Source organism: Nothoprocta perdicaria, unplaced genomic scaffold (genome assembly GCF_003342845.1).
Source record: "Nothoprocta perdicaria isolate Ctin4 unplaced genomic scaffold, notPer1 scaffold_122, whole genome shotgun sequence".
Lineage (NCBI taxonomy): Eukaryota > Metazoa > Chordata > Aves > Tinamiformes > Tinamidae > Nothoprocta > Nothoprocta perdicaria.
This window is the reverse complement of record NW_020454339.1, coordinates 1,153,533-1,168,781: the sequence shown is the minus strand read 5'-3', so window position 1 is coordinate 1,168,781 and position 15,249 is coordinate 1,153,533. Positions and strand designations below refer to the sequence as shown.

Genomic DNA, 15,249 nt, shown 5'->3' with positions numbered 1-15,249 from the left:
AGGATGGCGGAACAATCCCTTGAAGGCATCAGAGGTGGAGATTTTTTTTCTGCCACACAGCACTATGTCATTGAAATGCAGCATTTTATTCTTGCTAAACACCGCAGTGATTGGTCTGAAAAAAAGAAGAAGAAAATAGCAAAGTCCTAATGTGTTGGGGTGTTTTTTTGTGTAATAATATAACAATATATCTAGCAGGTTCAGTTGTATGAAAATATTTGCATTTCTTTCAAAGACTATAAGCTCTATTTGTTCATTAATTACATTCTTTGGAAAGGGACATATAATATGAAACTGGTGATATAAATCACCCTTTAAACATTTTTTCATACTTYCTTTTAATAGCTTAGAGACATGTTCTTTTTGCTTATAATTTTGTCAGGCTTCATAAGTCAACTGGGAAGTCACCATTTTGAAGGGAAAGAAAATGGCATTGATTTTTGAATAATTAGGTTCCATCTCAAAAAATGACATGGTTGAAATTTTCACTCCCCACAAAAACACTTGTTTATTGTAATCAGATACCCAGGTAAGCAGGCCCATGGAGCTCAGAGGGAATACTTATATGTGTAAAGCTATACATCAGTTGTTATTTGCAAGCTCCATATTGACAGAAATGTGAAAAAAAAAGAGGAATGATTTTTTATTATAGTCATTCTATTAATGTAWTTTTTATAAATACTAGCTTACAAATAAAGTTTTCTATTTATCATGGGCAGGGATGTTACATTCCTCTGAGAGAAGCAACTGGTAGAAATGATTTGCTAGCTTGATCAGAGCCACTGTGGTTCCGTCCAAAGRCAGGGGTCAGGTTGCTTAATAAATATTTTGTGGCACCCTTTCCCTGAGGAGAAAGAAGATTTTTTCAAATGACATMAAACTGAAATCACGTTTGATTTAGGGCAGCATTATTATAAATAATAATAAATTGATAAAGAAACTAGTAACTCAAGCTCTGGTTGAAAGTGAGATGTTGAAATAAAACACCTACCATAATAATCCATACAGGCCTCTAACTCATTAATCTGCCTTAGCTTGACATTAGCTGATAAATGCATGCAGCTACTGTTTTGCCCATACCTTATTGCATGCTATAATATATGATCTTATGTTCATGGTATCCTATACATTATCCTGTGCATCTCATAAAATAATAGCTTGGTATATTGTAACAACAAGATTAGGCTACAGAGGTTACAAGTTACAGAATCAGGCATTATGTGTTATCTGATGTTGATATTTAGGGATATTTTAAAGACATACATTTGTGTGAACATCAGTTATGACCGAGATTGGCTGTGGATTTCAAACCATCAGATAAGATGCTTCTAGGTATCTTTGTCTCTGTGCAAAGCAGGAACCAAGTACAGAGAATAATCTGCTGGAAAAGGTGACCAGAACTGCAGTATGTACTATGGTACAGCAATACAATTTCCTTTCATACAGCGAATAAGAGTTGCCAGTATTTGAAGCAAAATGTCTGTTGGTCTCACATAGATTGGGACACCAATAAGACAAGCACAGCTTTTTAGCTAATTTTACAAAGAGAGTTAGGATTTTTTGATAAATAATATTGCACTGGTCTCAGATTACATTGATCTCAAGCAAATGAACCCGCAATAATTTAGTGGCATTCATATTTTATGTACAATCCCTACTATCTCCATAAAATCTTGCTGGTGATGGTCAAGGGCAGTTCTAAAAAAATTCAACACTTCTAGGTTCTTTTTTTTCTTTCTTTCTTTCTTTTCCAGGCTAAAAGGAAGAATATGCAGACAGCAATTCCTTTAATCAGTTTGATCATATGTATGTGCCTAAGCAGTCATACTAACTGGTGAAGTTTCAATTTATAACTAACAGATGTAGCAAAGCATTCAAATCACAAGCAAAATTACTAAAGTACTGCTTTGGGAAATTATTGTTAGCTGTATTGTTTTCCAGTTTGTGTTCAGACTCTAAAGTGTTAGCGTTAGTCCAAAAGGGTTTAAAGTCTTTTGTATGGCAGCCATCAATCAAAGCCACTAAGTTGGGGAACAGAGGAGAGTCAAATTCACCACCCTACAGCATAACCAAATTAGCCACACAGTATGTGCCCAGCCTCCAAACTGCACTGATGAGATTATTTTGCTGTATCACTTATGAGGTACAGCCAGGATGGCAGCCTCAGACTCTCCTAATAAAGAATAGCATTACAGGCAAAATGCCTTAGGTGCAGACCTTAGGTGCCCTGAGCAGCAGGACATTAAAAAGTTAGAASTCCTAGTCAGAGCTTGCTGAACAATTAGGTCTAAATTAGACCAAAGCCAAACACATGGAGTTCTAAGGAAGAGACTGGTTTCCCCAGCTCCTTAGGATAAGGGACAGATCSTCCAGAAAGTGATTCCAAGCAGGAATCTAACATCAGTGCTCTGAATTCTCCCACRGACTTCTATCTGATGGAATTATTCTCCAGAATATCTATCAATCAAAATAGCTTTTTGCATCCTAATACTTTCTCTAGAGTTTCTCTGTAATATGTTGTCTTCTTGCTCGGGCACAGACCTATTAGACATCTGGAAATCCCAGAAGATGATTCCTGGACATGCCTAGAAAAACTGTATCTCTTTGGCACAYATTGCTCTCTACTCAGTTAAACCTGGCGTGCCTTAAAGGTGACTATATGTGCATGTCAGCTGTGCATCAAGCTTAAAATATGTCTGGTGTGTCATGCTCACAGTGCTTGCTAAACAGAGGCTTTTTTGTGCCTGCAGAACTTGCCTTGCACAGCCAAGCCTAGTAGTCAGCACAGTCAGCACAGTCAGRCCTAATAGTCTCAAACTTGATACTTGTAGCCTGATACCTGTAGATATTATTTTTACATAAAGGTGAACTATATGTAGTTCACACCATTGAGACCATCACACTTGCAACCAACTGATGAATAAGTCACTCAAGAAAAAATGGTATCAAGACTGGAGGAGTGAGAATATACGTTTAAAAAAGCCACCTCTTTGCTCCGCTTCATAACCTTCCCAGCTGCAATCACAGAGGCAGCCCTGAATTAATGCTTCACTGGGCTGAAATTAATGTGTGCATATCACCTTAAAATCTGATAGCCGTATGCATAAAAATTTGATTTAACTGTATTAACCAAAACCATGTAGGAAATTTAGCTTATTCTGAAATGCACTTTTATGAGAAAGATATATTCATTGGCATAGCATTACAAGGATCTTATTTGCAGATTTTTTTTTCCCTAGCTCAGACTTACTTGAGGGAAAAATCTGGTAGTTTGATTGCCTGAAGGATAAACACACTGCCTATGTTGTACAGAGGTAAAATCCCATTCTTGTCTCATGTTGTTTGCTTCAACAGTAATTTTATAGCAGGCTAGTAAGCTGTATAGCAAGCAATGATGGTTTCCAGACACTTTAACTATAGGAATGAGAGCTACTAATACCACTGAAATTGGAATCTGTTTTTTTCTGGTTTTCCATAAACAAAATTTACAATCTCATTTCTTCAATTCTTAGAAAAAAATGCTGTCTTATATTACAACTCTCTAACTCTTATTTCAGATTAAAATAAAAACAATAAAATGAGTAAATAGAGAAAATATAAAACCAGTGCCTAAGAGATGATGAACATCCTGTGACTTTGCTGGTAGATAGTTTCTTTGGAAGTAAAACCACAGACAAAGGCTCTGTGATACCTATGTCTTTAGAAAGGGTGGACACTTCTGGAAAACCCCTCCCATTTTATATGACTGGATGCAGAGAAGAATGTCACCCTGAAGCTCTTTGAGGATCTGTTTTCTCTCCTCATAGATCTTCTCAGAGCTATGATTATATTGTCCATTCTGGTGAACCTAGRGAGGCTGCCACTCTGGACTGTTGGGAGGCACAGAGTTTGTTAATTACTTTAATTTCCTGTAGTTACTAGCTCAGAACTAATGCTAATTTCTTTATACTTCATAAAGTCTACATATTTCAAGTGGCACAGCATGCACAGTGTTGGTGAACAAGCATGCTCTTCATATGCTTTGTATGATGATTCMCCTTAGACACAGTAGGGAGAGAATTTTAGGCTTAAATCTGCAATCTTTSTTAAGTGGATCTGAGGCTTTTTCTTGCTCTTTATTTCTGTTACAGAACTCTGAGAGAAAGCCACCACCTATGCAGCCTTTGCTGGAAACACATTTAGGTGATGATTTCTTTTCAAATTCCAGTGAAAATTTGAGTGAATTGCAACCACAACAGGGAAAAAATGATTTGATGATATATGATATACAGCCAATGAAATTTTTGATTTCTGAATGGCTCTGAATAAAACTGCCAGTTCTAGCTSTTAAAATCTAAAAGCAGATAACTCTAGTAAAGATGATCATTACTACTGCATTCCATGAGACTGAAGGCAGGAGAAAAGTAACTTCTTAGTGAAAAGCAAAAATCATTTGCTTAGTACGGCCTGATCTTTTAAATGGAACATCTGAAACCATTTCGAAGTGGTTTAAAATGGAAAATTCCCCATATGAATTAGTTGTTAATGGGAGTTCATTTTCCTTTGTTTGAAATAAAAACTTTTCTTCTGAAAGTATTCTTCCATACTGCTGTGTAGTGTTACTAGACACCATTAAACAACTGCTGCATTTTCTTATATATATTTCTTAATTTGCCATCAGTGAGAATATTTACCTCAATATGATTTGATCACTTGCAAAATCAGAACAATTTCTAAAAAAAAAAAAAAAAGAGACTTTTTGGACCAAGAAGGCCTCACTGAAAGGCCAAATCCTGGCGTGCATCTTCTTCGTTTCAACCACATGGGTCCTTACAGTTGATAACACCAATGCCGTCTGTGTCCACAGGTATCTGAGGTGCTACTACTGGGCCGTTCGCACCTTAATCACCATCGGTGGTCTTCCAGAACCACAAACCCTGTTTGAGATAGTTTTTCAACTGCTGAATTTTTTCTTGGGTGTCTTTGTCTTCTCCAGCTTAATTGGCCAGGTATGTCAAGAAATCAGTTGCTAAATATGTTCAAATTGCTGTAGCTCTAGGATAATGTATTCAGCTTAGTGTGGTTTAGATCTTTTGGGGAAGAAAAAAAAAAGACAAAAGACTAGTTTCTATATGAATATCACTGTTTTTAAGTATCATCTCTATTTATTCTCCTAATAAATAAATGTTTAACCAGTTCCCAATTTTGTAGGCCATATCCAAAATTACACACAAGTTGATTTAAAGCCAAGATTGCAGGACACAGATGATTCTTTAAACTATATATAATTCTGTTTTTCCTCATAGCCAAGGAAACAGCTCCTTAATATTCACACTATACTGTTAAATCTGGTATGAAAGTTATAACTGCAGATATAGTTACATTAATATTTACAAATTACTGAATAAATCATGTGTGATAGTACTGGCAAGAACGTATTGTTAATGGAAATGTGATGATCCTTGCCAAGTTAGAATTCTGCTCTCTTCCATAAGTTACACAGTATTTGTTAACATGAAAATTAACTGCTTTCCATCCCTCTTCGTTCTCATTTGGCAAGAGGGAAAAAAAAAAAGCTCATAGCAAAGCAAATCAGTTATATTTCCAAATGAACACAACCCGGCATAAACTATTTCCAGCTTGTAACTATTAGATTTAGGATTTGGATCCACTTCTTTTAAAATACTTTGCCAACAGGAATACAAATGTTATAGTTCCTCCATGAGATTGCATCTTGCATTAAATTCCCATCRAAATCCTTCCAGGCCTTTGGATTTATACATGTATATGTCACTGGGAAAATTAATAAGAAAAGACAAACACAAAAACTGATAACATTTCATTTTTATTTTGAATATAGGATTTTAAAATTTTAGCCAAACAGCTAAAAAAATACACATGCCTCTCGCTACTTTAAAAGTGAAGGAGATCTTCTGCTATCCTGAAACAGATTCTTCCCATAGAATTTAAAACTAATTCACAACACAGAATCACCCAAAATACAGCAAAGTACTTCTTCATAGAAAATATTTCTTCTGACAAATTATTGAACTTGAGTAGATTGGGTTAAAATATTTATTTTCTTCTAATTTGACTAAACAGTCTATGAAGCCACAGGTCTACCCCTTGCTTCTGCAAAGTAGCTTTTGCAACCAGCATAGTCAATCACAGAATCAAAACTCAAATATTAATATAGAGCTTCACTGCATCTYGTTTACAACTCCTACTTACAAAGAGCTCTTAAAATTACTGAAATTATTACTATTGCTCTAGCACACATATCTAAAAATTTTATTTCTTGTGAAATCAGCTGCATTTCTGTAATGCTATAATGCTATAATGTCCTAAAATTAGTAAAATTTTACTAATTCTACATTAKCACACTTATGTAAAAGCTGTTATTCGTTATGCAATCAATTGCATCTCTGTAACAAGGAGAATCTAGTCTTCTCACGTACCAATCCTTGGGCACAGCAATATTAAGCAATTGTACTAAAACCATTTCTATACAGTTACGCTTATGAAATAGGAATGTGTATCAACATTAACTCATTCTACTTTTAAAAATTTAACTGATATGAATTCAACAGTGTTGAAACATTAAATAATATTCCTGTACTAAATCTTTAACATCAACTTTCAGCCCAAGATATATTTTTGTGACTCATCTAGACTTACTCAACAATTTAAACATTGGCAGGATCTTAGTTTTAGTGGTGCCAGCTGATGTTAATGCAGAAACTTAACCCAGTTCGTTTCATTTTTAATTTGTGTTAGATACCAAATGCAGAGCAGATTTATTATGAATTTTTTAAAAATATTAATCTATATCTTTTCTTCCAAGTGCAGAAGTACAAGATGGAAGAAAAAGCAGAAAACTGCATGCGATTCCTTTAAAAATCACATATCTAGACTGCTTCTAACATAACTAGTGTGTCATGAATCTTTCTGAAAGCACAGAAAAAACAACTACTCAAACATACAGCAGAATATATAACGAATTAGCTATTTTGCAAAAGTTCTTTCTTATAAGTTGTTGAAAAGTTATTCAAATCTAGATCGTTCCTGGTACAACATGTCGTAACAATGGGTGATCTTTACAGATGCGGGATGTAATCGGAGCAGCTACAGCAGGACAGAACTACTACCGCTCCTGTATGGACAACACGGTCTCCTATATGAACACTTATTCCATTCCTAAAGTGGTTCAAAATCGTGTTCGAACTTGGTATGAATACACGTGGGACTCGCAAGGAATGCTCGGTAAGACTTTCAAACACTTGTCCCACAGGGACTCCAAAGGAAGAAGGCTCTGTGTAGATACAAGCAAAAATCCACATTTCTTCTCTGCTGAATGTCACGGTAGAGGATGAGAGGASGGTACGCAATTTACTGCAAATAAGCAAAAAGCTCTGGAGCAGTATGATGCTTATTACTTCACAAATTCTATTAATTTATATAATGTTCTGGTTATAACTTCAGAAAGTATGCAACTTCAATGACAATCCCTTATGGTGAAAGTAYATTAGCATTTTCTTCATTAGAACTGCTAGAATTGCTCTAGCGAGTTATTTTTCTGTATAATGCCCACTTTTATGAATTTTTTTTTCATTCTCCCTTTATATTTTCTAGCTAACCAGGCTTGAATCTGWTATTTATTTTGTAGATGAATCTGAATTGTTGGAGCAGATGCCAACCAAAATGCAGCTCGCCATTGCAATTGATGTGAACTTTGCCATCGTCAATAATGTTGACTTATTCAAGGCAAGTATTTTACAGGAGAATGCAGCAATGCATGGCACTCATGAGACAGAAACCTTGCTTTGTTTATTTTGTGCACTTAAGAATATGTTTGTTAATATTCAAGACAAAATAAGTCTAAGAGATATCTAGGTCAGTGGAAAATTGTTTGGATTAAGCCAAATGTCTGTCTTTGAAATTTTTATTTCGAAGCAGAGATAAAAAGGAAAGGAGACATACTGTCCTATTATGCCAACATATTAAAATGGATGTTATGTAACTGATTTCAGGGTATGCCTCATCATTGTAAGAGTTAGGTATTTCTTCTAGGTATAGAAGAAAATAATTTTTAGTGCAATCTACATCACTGCCTTAAGACATTAAGTGTTTTTGTAACAGAAAAATATATATCCTACCACGTCAAAAAAAAAAAAAAAAAAGCTATATTTTTAGAAATAATCTTGACTAAATTATCTCAATACTGATTTGCTTGTTAGGGTAATTGCAAGAAATCCYCTGGTATCTTTGTATAAACATGCATAGCTTCACTGTTTTGCAACATTTGCTGAAGACATGAAATTCATAGATTCATAACAACATTGGGTGTGATCTATTTTTTTGCACATGGATGAATAAAAAGTGTTTCACATAAAAGACCCATAAAGCATTTAACATAGCACTAACCGAACTTCCACAGTCATCAGATTTAGATGTAGGCAAGCTTGATTTGCAGAAAGTGTATAACCAGATATTTATAAATATCTGGAAAGACAATTCCTTTAATTGTTTTCTCTACTATARAATGTGTCCTTATGGTGTTTTTAGTCTGCATTCTGCTTATGAATCCCTGGATCAGCATTCATGTACCATTGCATTTTACTGTCCAATTTAAGCACTGATTAATTCATTAATTTCTGATTAATTCAGAAACTTTTCTGAATTAATACATCACAATTCTAATTGCTTTAAAGGGGTGCGATACTCAGATGATATATGACATGCTGCTACGCTTGAAATCCATTGTATATTTACCTGGCGACTTTGTCTGCAAGAAGGTAAGCATTACTATCTCTTTCAAACATAAGATAATATGTATTGTAGAGTTGAACAAGAGTTCAGATGTAGGTCACCAGGACACTTTAAATAAGATTAATCCTGAGTAAGTTTGATATCATAAAAAAATAATTATCACATGATGTGTAATAATAATAAACTCTCAAGTTACAAGCTAGAGCAAGAAAATATGGATTTTATTACTTTATATTTTTAAACAGGGTGGTAACCTGGGAAAKTATTTCATGTAAATATCTAGTGACATCATTAAGCCTGACTATTTAACATGGGGAAATTTTATTTTTATACATATATGAATACAAACTTAGCCTGTGGAGCTCAGCAATGTTGCTTGTGAATACTCAAAGCTTCATTGTGTACCCAAGAGCTCTAAATAGAAACATCTGCAGGAAAGCACAAGGCATCCAGCACAGCTCTGCACAGGTGCTCTGACTTGCTGTTCCTACACTCGGGTCTGTGAGCCACCTCCAACGTGCACGTTGAGTATGTGGTTAGCTGCACACCGCTCCTGTGTGATGGAACTGTGCCCTAGTAGAGGCAAAAATCACAGCAACAGATTGAAGAGCTTGGTCCTGCAGTCAGAGGCAAGTGGTTGTCATCAAGGATGGATTCCAAGAAACAGAAAAAATAATTTTATTCCAGCTCCATGAATTCCATAAAAGGCCACTCATGTGAGTAGGGTTACTATGTGACCAACCACTGCCACACAGGCATAGGATAACAGTAATCCTATTAATGCTGTATCTTGTAGGAGTGAAAAACATCCTTGCTGGAACTTGAGACCCGTGAGTACGTCCTACCTGACTGTACACTGGTCTCATCACACTGCCCAAAAGGGTCCAGCACACAAGCCCAGAGGATGGACATTCAGGGACAAAAGGAACAAGCCCCRTGTTTTCAGCCCTGGTTTTGGTGTTCTTGTCTGTTCACTTTTAAGTTGAAGTTCCTGATTTGTCTCAGCTGTACAAGTGCAATAGTATTTACTTGACTGTTTTACAGAGATGACARGAAAAATATTAATTATTGGACTTTTGCAAAGTCCAATCAGGGCTACGTTTCTTTTTCTGCTTTTTGCAGACAAATCTGCATTTATGACTGTCAACTTTGAATCCTGGCAGATCTTCTCTAACATGAAATATAGTAAATAAACTAATAATCTCTTAAACCACCAAGTGATTACATGAAAACGCACAAACTTTTGAATGGTTCACAACTCCTATTTTCCCTTTAAAATTAGGTTGAGGTCAATTAGAAGTTATAGTGTGAAAATTAGCACGGGCTTTTTTTTTTTTTAACCTATTATTAAATATACTTATTAATTACATCAGTTACTACTAGAATAGCCCATAGAAGCACTTCTACAACCCGGATTATTACCTAGTCTTCTTGCTTAGTACTAGGAAAGTTAGTGCAGACTAACATTTACTTCAGCATTACACTAGTAAATCTGCATAAAGGATTCTGTCAGATTATTCTACTAAAAACGAACTAGCAAACAACAAACAAACAAACACCTGCCTGGCTGAAATGGGGGATTATATTTTTGTGTGCCCAGGGAGAGATTGGCAGAGAAATGTACATCATCAAACAAGGAGAAGTTCAAGTTCTTGGAGGCCCTGACGGTACAAAAGTCCTGGTCACACTAAGAGCAGGAGCTGTATTTGGAGAGATCAGGTACGTCTATCACTATTTTTGATGCTTTCCATAGAAATAATTACTTCTGGTGAAATAATTAATGATGGTTTAACTTCTTGCTGATAAGCATGATAGTTACCATAGGGAGGCTAGAAAGTTTGGTAGCATCAAACAAGAGGATACCAGAGAGATAGACAAGCTAAAAAAAAATAGAAGACAACCCCCCAAGACTTACGTAGAAAAGTTTGAGATTTCTGAATGGCAAATAATGTATGGTCCATGTTTTGGGCAATGCACATGCTCATTACAGAGAGTTTCTCTTCAGCACTGAGAAGATTTAACATGTTTTCCTGCTCCAAGATCTGCAATTCAGCAGGATCAAATGCTCTCTGAGACTAGAGCACCTAGATTCCTAGATACGCAGCAGATACTAAAAGTGACAAATAATTTCCAACAAGGAGGAGAAAATATCTAAAGTAACAAATGAAACTGTTTCCTTTGGGAGCTGACATMGGGACTAAGTCACTGAAAATCAGGCACCTCTATATGAAAATGCATTTGTTTAAGAGAAATGCCTTTAAAAATAAGATTAAGGCTGACAGACCAGTTTGAGAGGGTCTAAGTTTTTTTGGAAGAGAAAACTTTTCTCAAGTTGCTACAAATGTTTTTCCTGTTTTCCRCAGTTTCTATGCAAAATCCATTAACTGCTATGTGCCATGTTTGCCAATTAGCCAACCATGTGCTAGGTTTCAGGCACGGCATCCCCTGCTGAGTTTGGCCTGGGGAAAAAGTAATGAGACACATGTGCTGCTGAATGTGATAAACTGGGTCCTTGATTCCTTCCAGCTGCCATCCTGTTGCTGCTAATCCTCTTGCTGGTAGCATTAATCTGCCTTTTGAAAAGTGGTAATCAGCACTGTGCCAGGTTTACCTTTATCTTCCGCTTGCTGCTGCCTTGGAGGTAGTGGAAACACGCCAGGTTGTAGAGTGAGATGTGTACAGAACTTGCTGAGACCTTCAAGCAGAAAACACTGATCTGTCCCACAGATACCGGCCTTTCTCATAGAGTGGGAAAATGAAATTATATCAGCTGTCTGAGAGGTTATTTTAAAACTATTTCTCTGCGTGACAATATAATTTTGGAGTAAAGTCCCCCCCCAAAAATGTTGTGTTGTAAGCTACATGGAAAGGCTGAGAATCCACCAATTTTTAATAAGGGCTGGATACTGAAATGATAAAAGGAAAAAGCAGCCAGGATATGCAACCCTCATTTAGTTTTGTACTACTTCTGAGTTCTGGATTTGGAGTAGTTTTTTTAAAAACAATGATAATGATCAATTTTCATAGTGAACAATGATAACGATTAATTTAGAAATAATGATCAACTTTTATGCAAAGAAGTAATTTTCAAACTTTTAATCCAATAAAGCTGAGCACTTATTTCTGCAAGAGACTCACACAATGACCAAAGTTTCACTACACAATATATTTTACCCATAATTGCTGATATGGCCAATAAAACTCTCAGCAATACTATAAGCCTACACTTCTAAKCCTTTTTAGTCATCGTTGACCTATCATGTTGATGGAAACATACTTAAAAGAGTACCAGTACAGGCAAAAGTACTTTGGATATAAATGGCCTGATCTTGAGGATAAACTTGAGGGGGAAATACRTAACAGTTTACAAAACCAAAGGAAAACAAAGACCTGAGCCATTAAGTACATCAGCAGAGGTTTATCCTCCTTATGGCAGTATGTTAGAAAATAATGAGTTTATATAGCACTTTTCTGTATAARTTCTGTCAATACCATATAGCAGCAGAAGAAGAAAGAAAAAAAACTCTTTAATGGATGAAATATTGCTTCCCTTAGCATGCCCAAGCTTTCCCCCAATTTTTCATGGCATGGTTATAACCACAGTATTAGGCTGTCATGATTTCTGACTTCTGATTCAAGATTTGTTTAGAGAAATATGTCAGCTTCTTTCATAGTGTTCTAACTAAACAAGGCACTTGCTATTTAGTCTCACTGTTCAAAATGCATATAAATTATCCTTAAAATGTATCTTTGGGAAAAAGAGTTGAAGAAACAAAGAATGATCATGCATTTCAAAAATGTACCAATGTTCAAAATGACTTTGCAATTTTCCTGAATTATACTAGAAGCCCGATGTAAGTTTAATGTTCAAACTAGTTCTTTGCCAATTGACAGTTATTATAGAAACAGACTAAGAAATAGAAGCTGCCTAATTACTACTTTCCTGTATAGATAATATCAGTTTGGGGAAGCAAAATAATCTTAGAATTATAAGCAAACAGATTGCTGCCTTAATGRCAGCCTGACTGCACAGATAATTGAGAAATTCAGTAGAGAAAAACTATAACAAAACACTTCATTAGCCCAGAGAAGTTTACACTTTAAGCCAGATGTCTTCGTTCATCCATTTTGTCAGTTATTACACTAGCACATTTTTCCCATCAGCAAACAGTAATTCTGGAAAAATTAAAACACTTCTCTATTATGTGTAAATTTTTGACAGGACTTTTGGCAATAGTTTGCTCTCAGCTTTATCCTTCCAACATTTATGCTGGGCCTTCAGCAGATGAGCGCACCATTTCCTGCTTCACTTTGCTCACTTAGCTAAGGGCACTTTCCTACAGACATAATTATAAAAGAGAAACTGATAAGTTGATTCATCACCCTGATAGTTTGATACTTTTACTTTAAAATTGCTACCRTAGGAACCCAAAAAATTCCCTTTCACGTTAAGATTGTAGCATTCCAGTCTAGTAATTAGAGTAAAAAAAAAATGTGAGGCAGAAAAAGTAATTTCTGTATTAATATGGTTATTATAACATCAAGAACTACTGAAAGGTGAAGAAAGGTGATTTTTAAGGATTTAGTTTTTCCCTTAACTCTTAGCATACTAGGAAAACAGATTTAGTCATGAAGTCCATAATGTTGTCCCTAGTCAAAGATGGTTTTGCTTCAGCAAGGCCTTATTTGTAAAATTCATCTCACATCATTACTATGAGGAAAAAGTTGATCTCTTTGGTCCTAGTTTGCTTCAATGAAATGAGCTTTCTCAGAAGAGCCTGAAGATGACTGTCCAATAAGCATTTGCTACACAGTGAGTCATCAGAACAAAGCTCACTGGAAATGTATTTAGCTGCTGCCCTTATTGAACAGATGTGTATTTTCCTATCTGAGGAAGTGTACATAATTGTTTTCTTTTTTTTTTAAAAAAAAAAAAAAAGCTGATACGGTGCATTTTCAACTTGAGTTCATATACTGACTGCTATTTTGAGTCACAAAAACATGTGTGTTTGCATGTGTGTAAAAGTAGCCTTGTACACACAGTTGCAGAGCTATCATGTTATGTTTTATAAATCAAATATAATCAGTGTAATACAGTATTTATAAATACCTTGTGTAAATAGCCTAGACATTAAAAATAAATATGAATATATACTTAATTAATATTAAGTAAAAATAAGTAAATCATGCTTAATAGAATATGGGATCCACTTTATCCTTTACTAATAACATTTACATTTGGATATAATGGATATTTTCAATAAACTAACTTTCAGGAAAACAGTTAAGGGACAAATGTATGGTGGATTTCCTTTAATATAGCGATAGTACTAAGAGTAAAATGTATCTTCTCTTGCTTAACACCAGTTCTGAGAAGCAAGATCTCTTCATTTTGTTAGTTTAATGCAAGATGAGCAAGTTAATTGTTGTTTGTACAACATATTTTTATGTGGATATCATTCCTATGCTCAACTACTGCTTGTTTAGATACTCTAATGCCTTATTTTTAAAACAAAACAACTGCCTTCTCATGCAGACACATTTTTAACTGTCAGGCTGAAAGAGCTTCTCAATCATTCAACTTGCCAGCCAAACGTGAGATGAGATATGTAGGAAGACTGAAAACCAGAGACTCACAAAAGTTATTTACTCGGGAAAATTAAAATTCTTGGAGTGGGAAATGATTCATCGACAGCCAATAACTCTTGCAATAACATTGGAGGTGCACTGCTCCACTTCTCATGCAAATCATCTTCAACAATAAAACTGAGGAAATTTTAAGTTCACGCAAGTAACAACGTAACTGTCTATGTTTATTTTCATTGCAGCCTATTAGCAGCAGGTGGAGGAAATCGGAGGACTGCCAACGTGGTGGCTCAYGGTTTTGCCAACCTTTTCATTTTAGACAAGAAGACCCTCAATGAAATCTTGGTGCACTATCCTGATTCAGAGAAGCTTCTGATGAAGAAGGCAAAGTATGTCCTAATGTTTTTTTTTTAAATCTTGTTGTTTAGAATGAACAGTTGTGGCTTCTAGACAGATTTGCACTCATTTCACAGAATCACAGAATATTCAAGGTTGGAAGGGACCTCTAGAGATCATCTAGTCCAACCCCTGCTCCAGCAGGGACACCCAGAGCACGGGGCACAGGGTGGCATCTGAGGCGGGTTTGGAGACCTCTAGAAAAGGAGACTCCACAACCTCCCTGGGCAGCCTGTCCCCCTGCTCTGTCACCCTCACAGTAAAGAAGTTCCTCCTCACCTGGAAATGGAACTTCCTGTGCTCCAGCTTGTGGCCATTACCCCTTGTCCTGTCGCTGGCCACCAGTGAAAACAGCCTGTCCCCTTCCTCCCTGCATTCTCCCTTCCTGAACACATTAATCAGATCCCCTCTGAGCCTTCTCTTCTCCAGAGAAAACAGGCCCAGCTCACTCAGCCTCTCCTCATACGAGAGATGTTCCATTCCCTTAATCATCCTGGTTGCTCTTCTCTGGACCCTCTC

The 15,249-nt window shown here is 35.9% G+C and overlaps 1 protein-coding gene across 1 annotated transcript in view; it reads left to right on the top strand.

Annotated features, from left to right (window-relative positions):
• The window catches only part of CNGB3 (cyclic nucleotide gated channel beta 3), an 81,716-nt gene that overhangs the window by 61,593 nt on the left and 4,874 nt on the right, over positions 1-15,249 (top strand). Inside the window, exons 12-17 of the mRNA XM_026054558.1 lie at positions 4,847-4,988; positions 7,083-7,242; positions 7,646-7,743; positions 8,691-8,774; positions 10,349-10,467; positions 14,577-14,723. Coding sequence (XP_025910343.1) covers positions 4,847-4,988; positions 7,083-7,242; positions 7,646-7,743; positions 8,691-8,774; positions 10,349-10,467; positions 14,577-14,723 — 750 coding nt within the window. The remainder of the gene's footprint in view (positions 1-4,846; positions 4,989-7,082; positions 7,243-7,645; positions 7,744-8,690; positions 8,775-10,348; positions 10,468-14,576; positions 14,724-15,249) is intronic.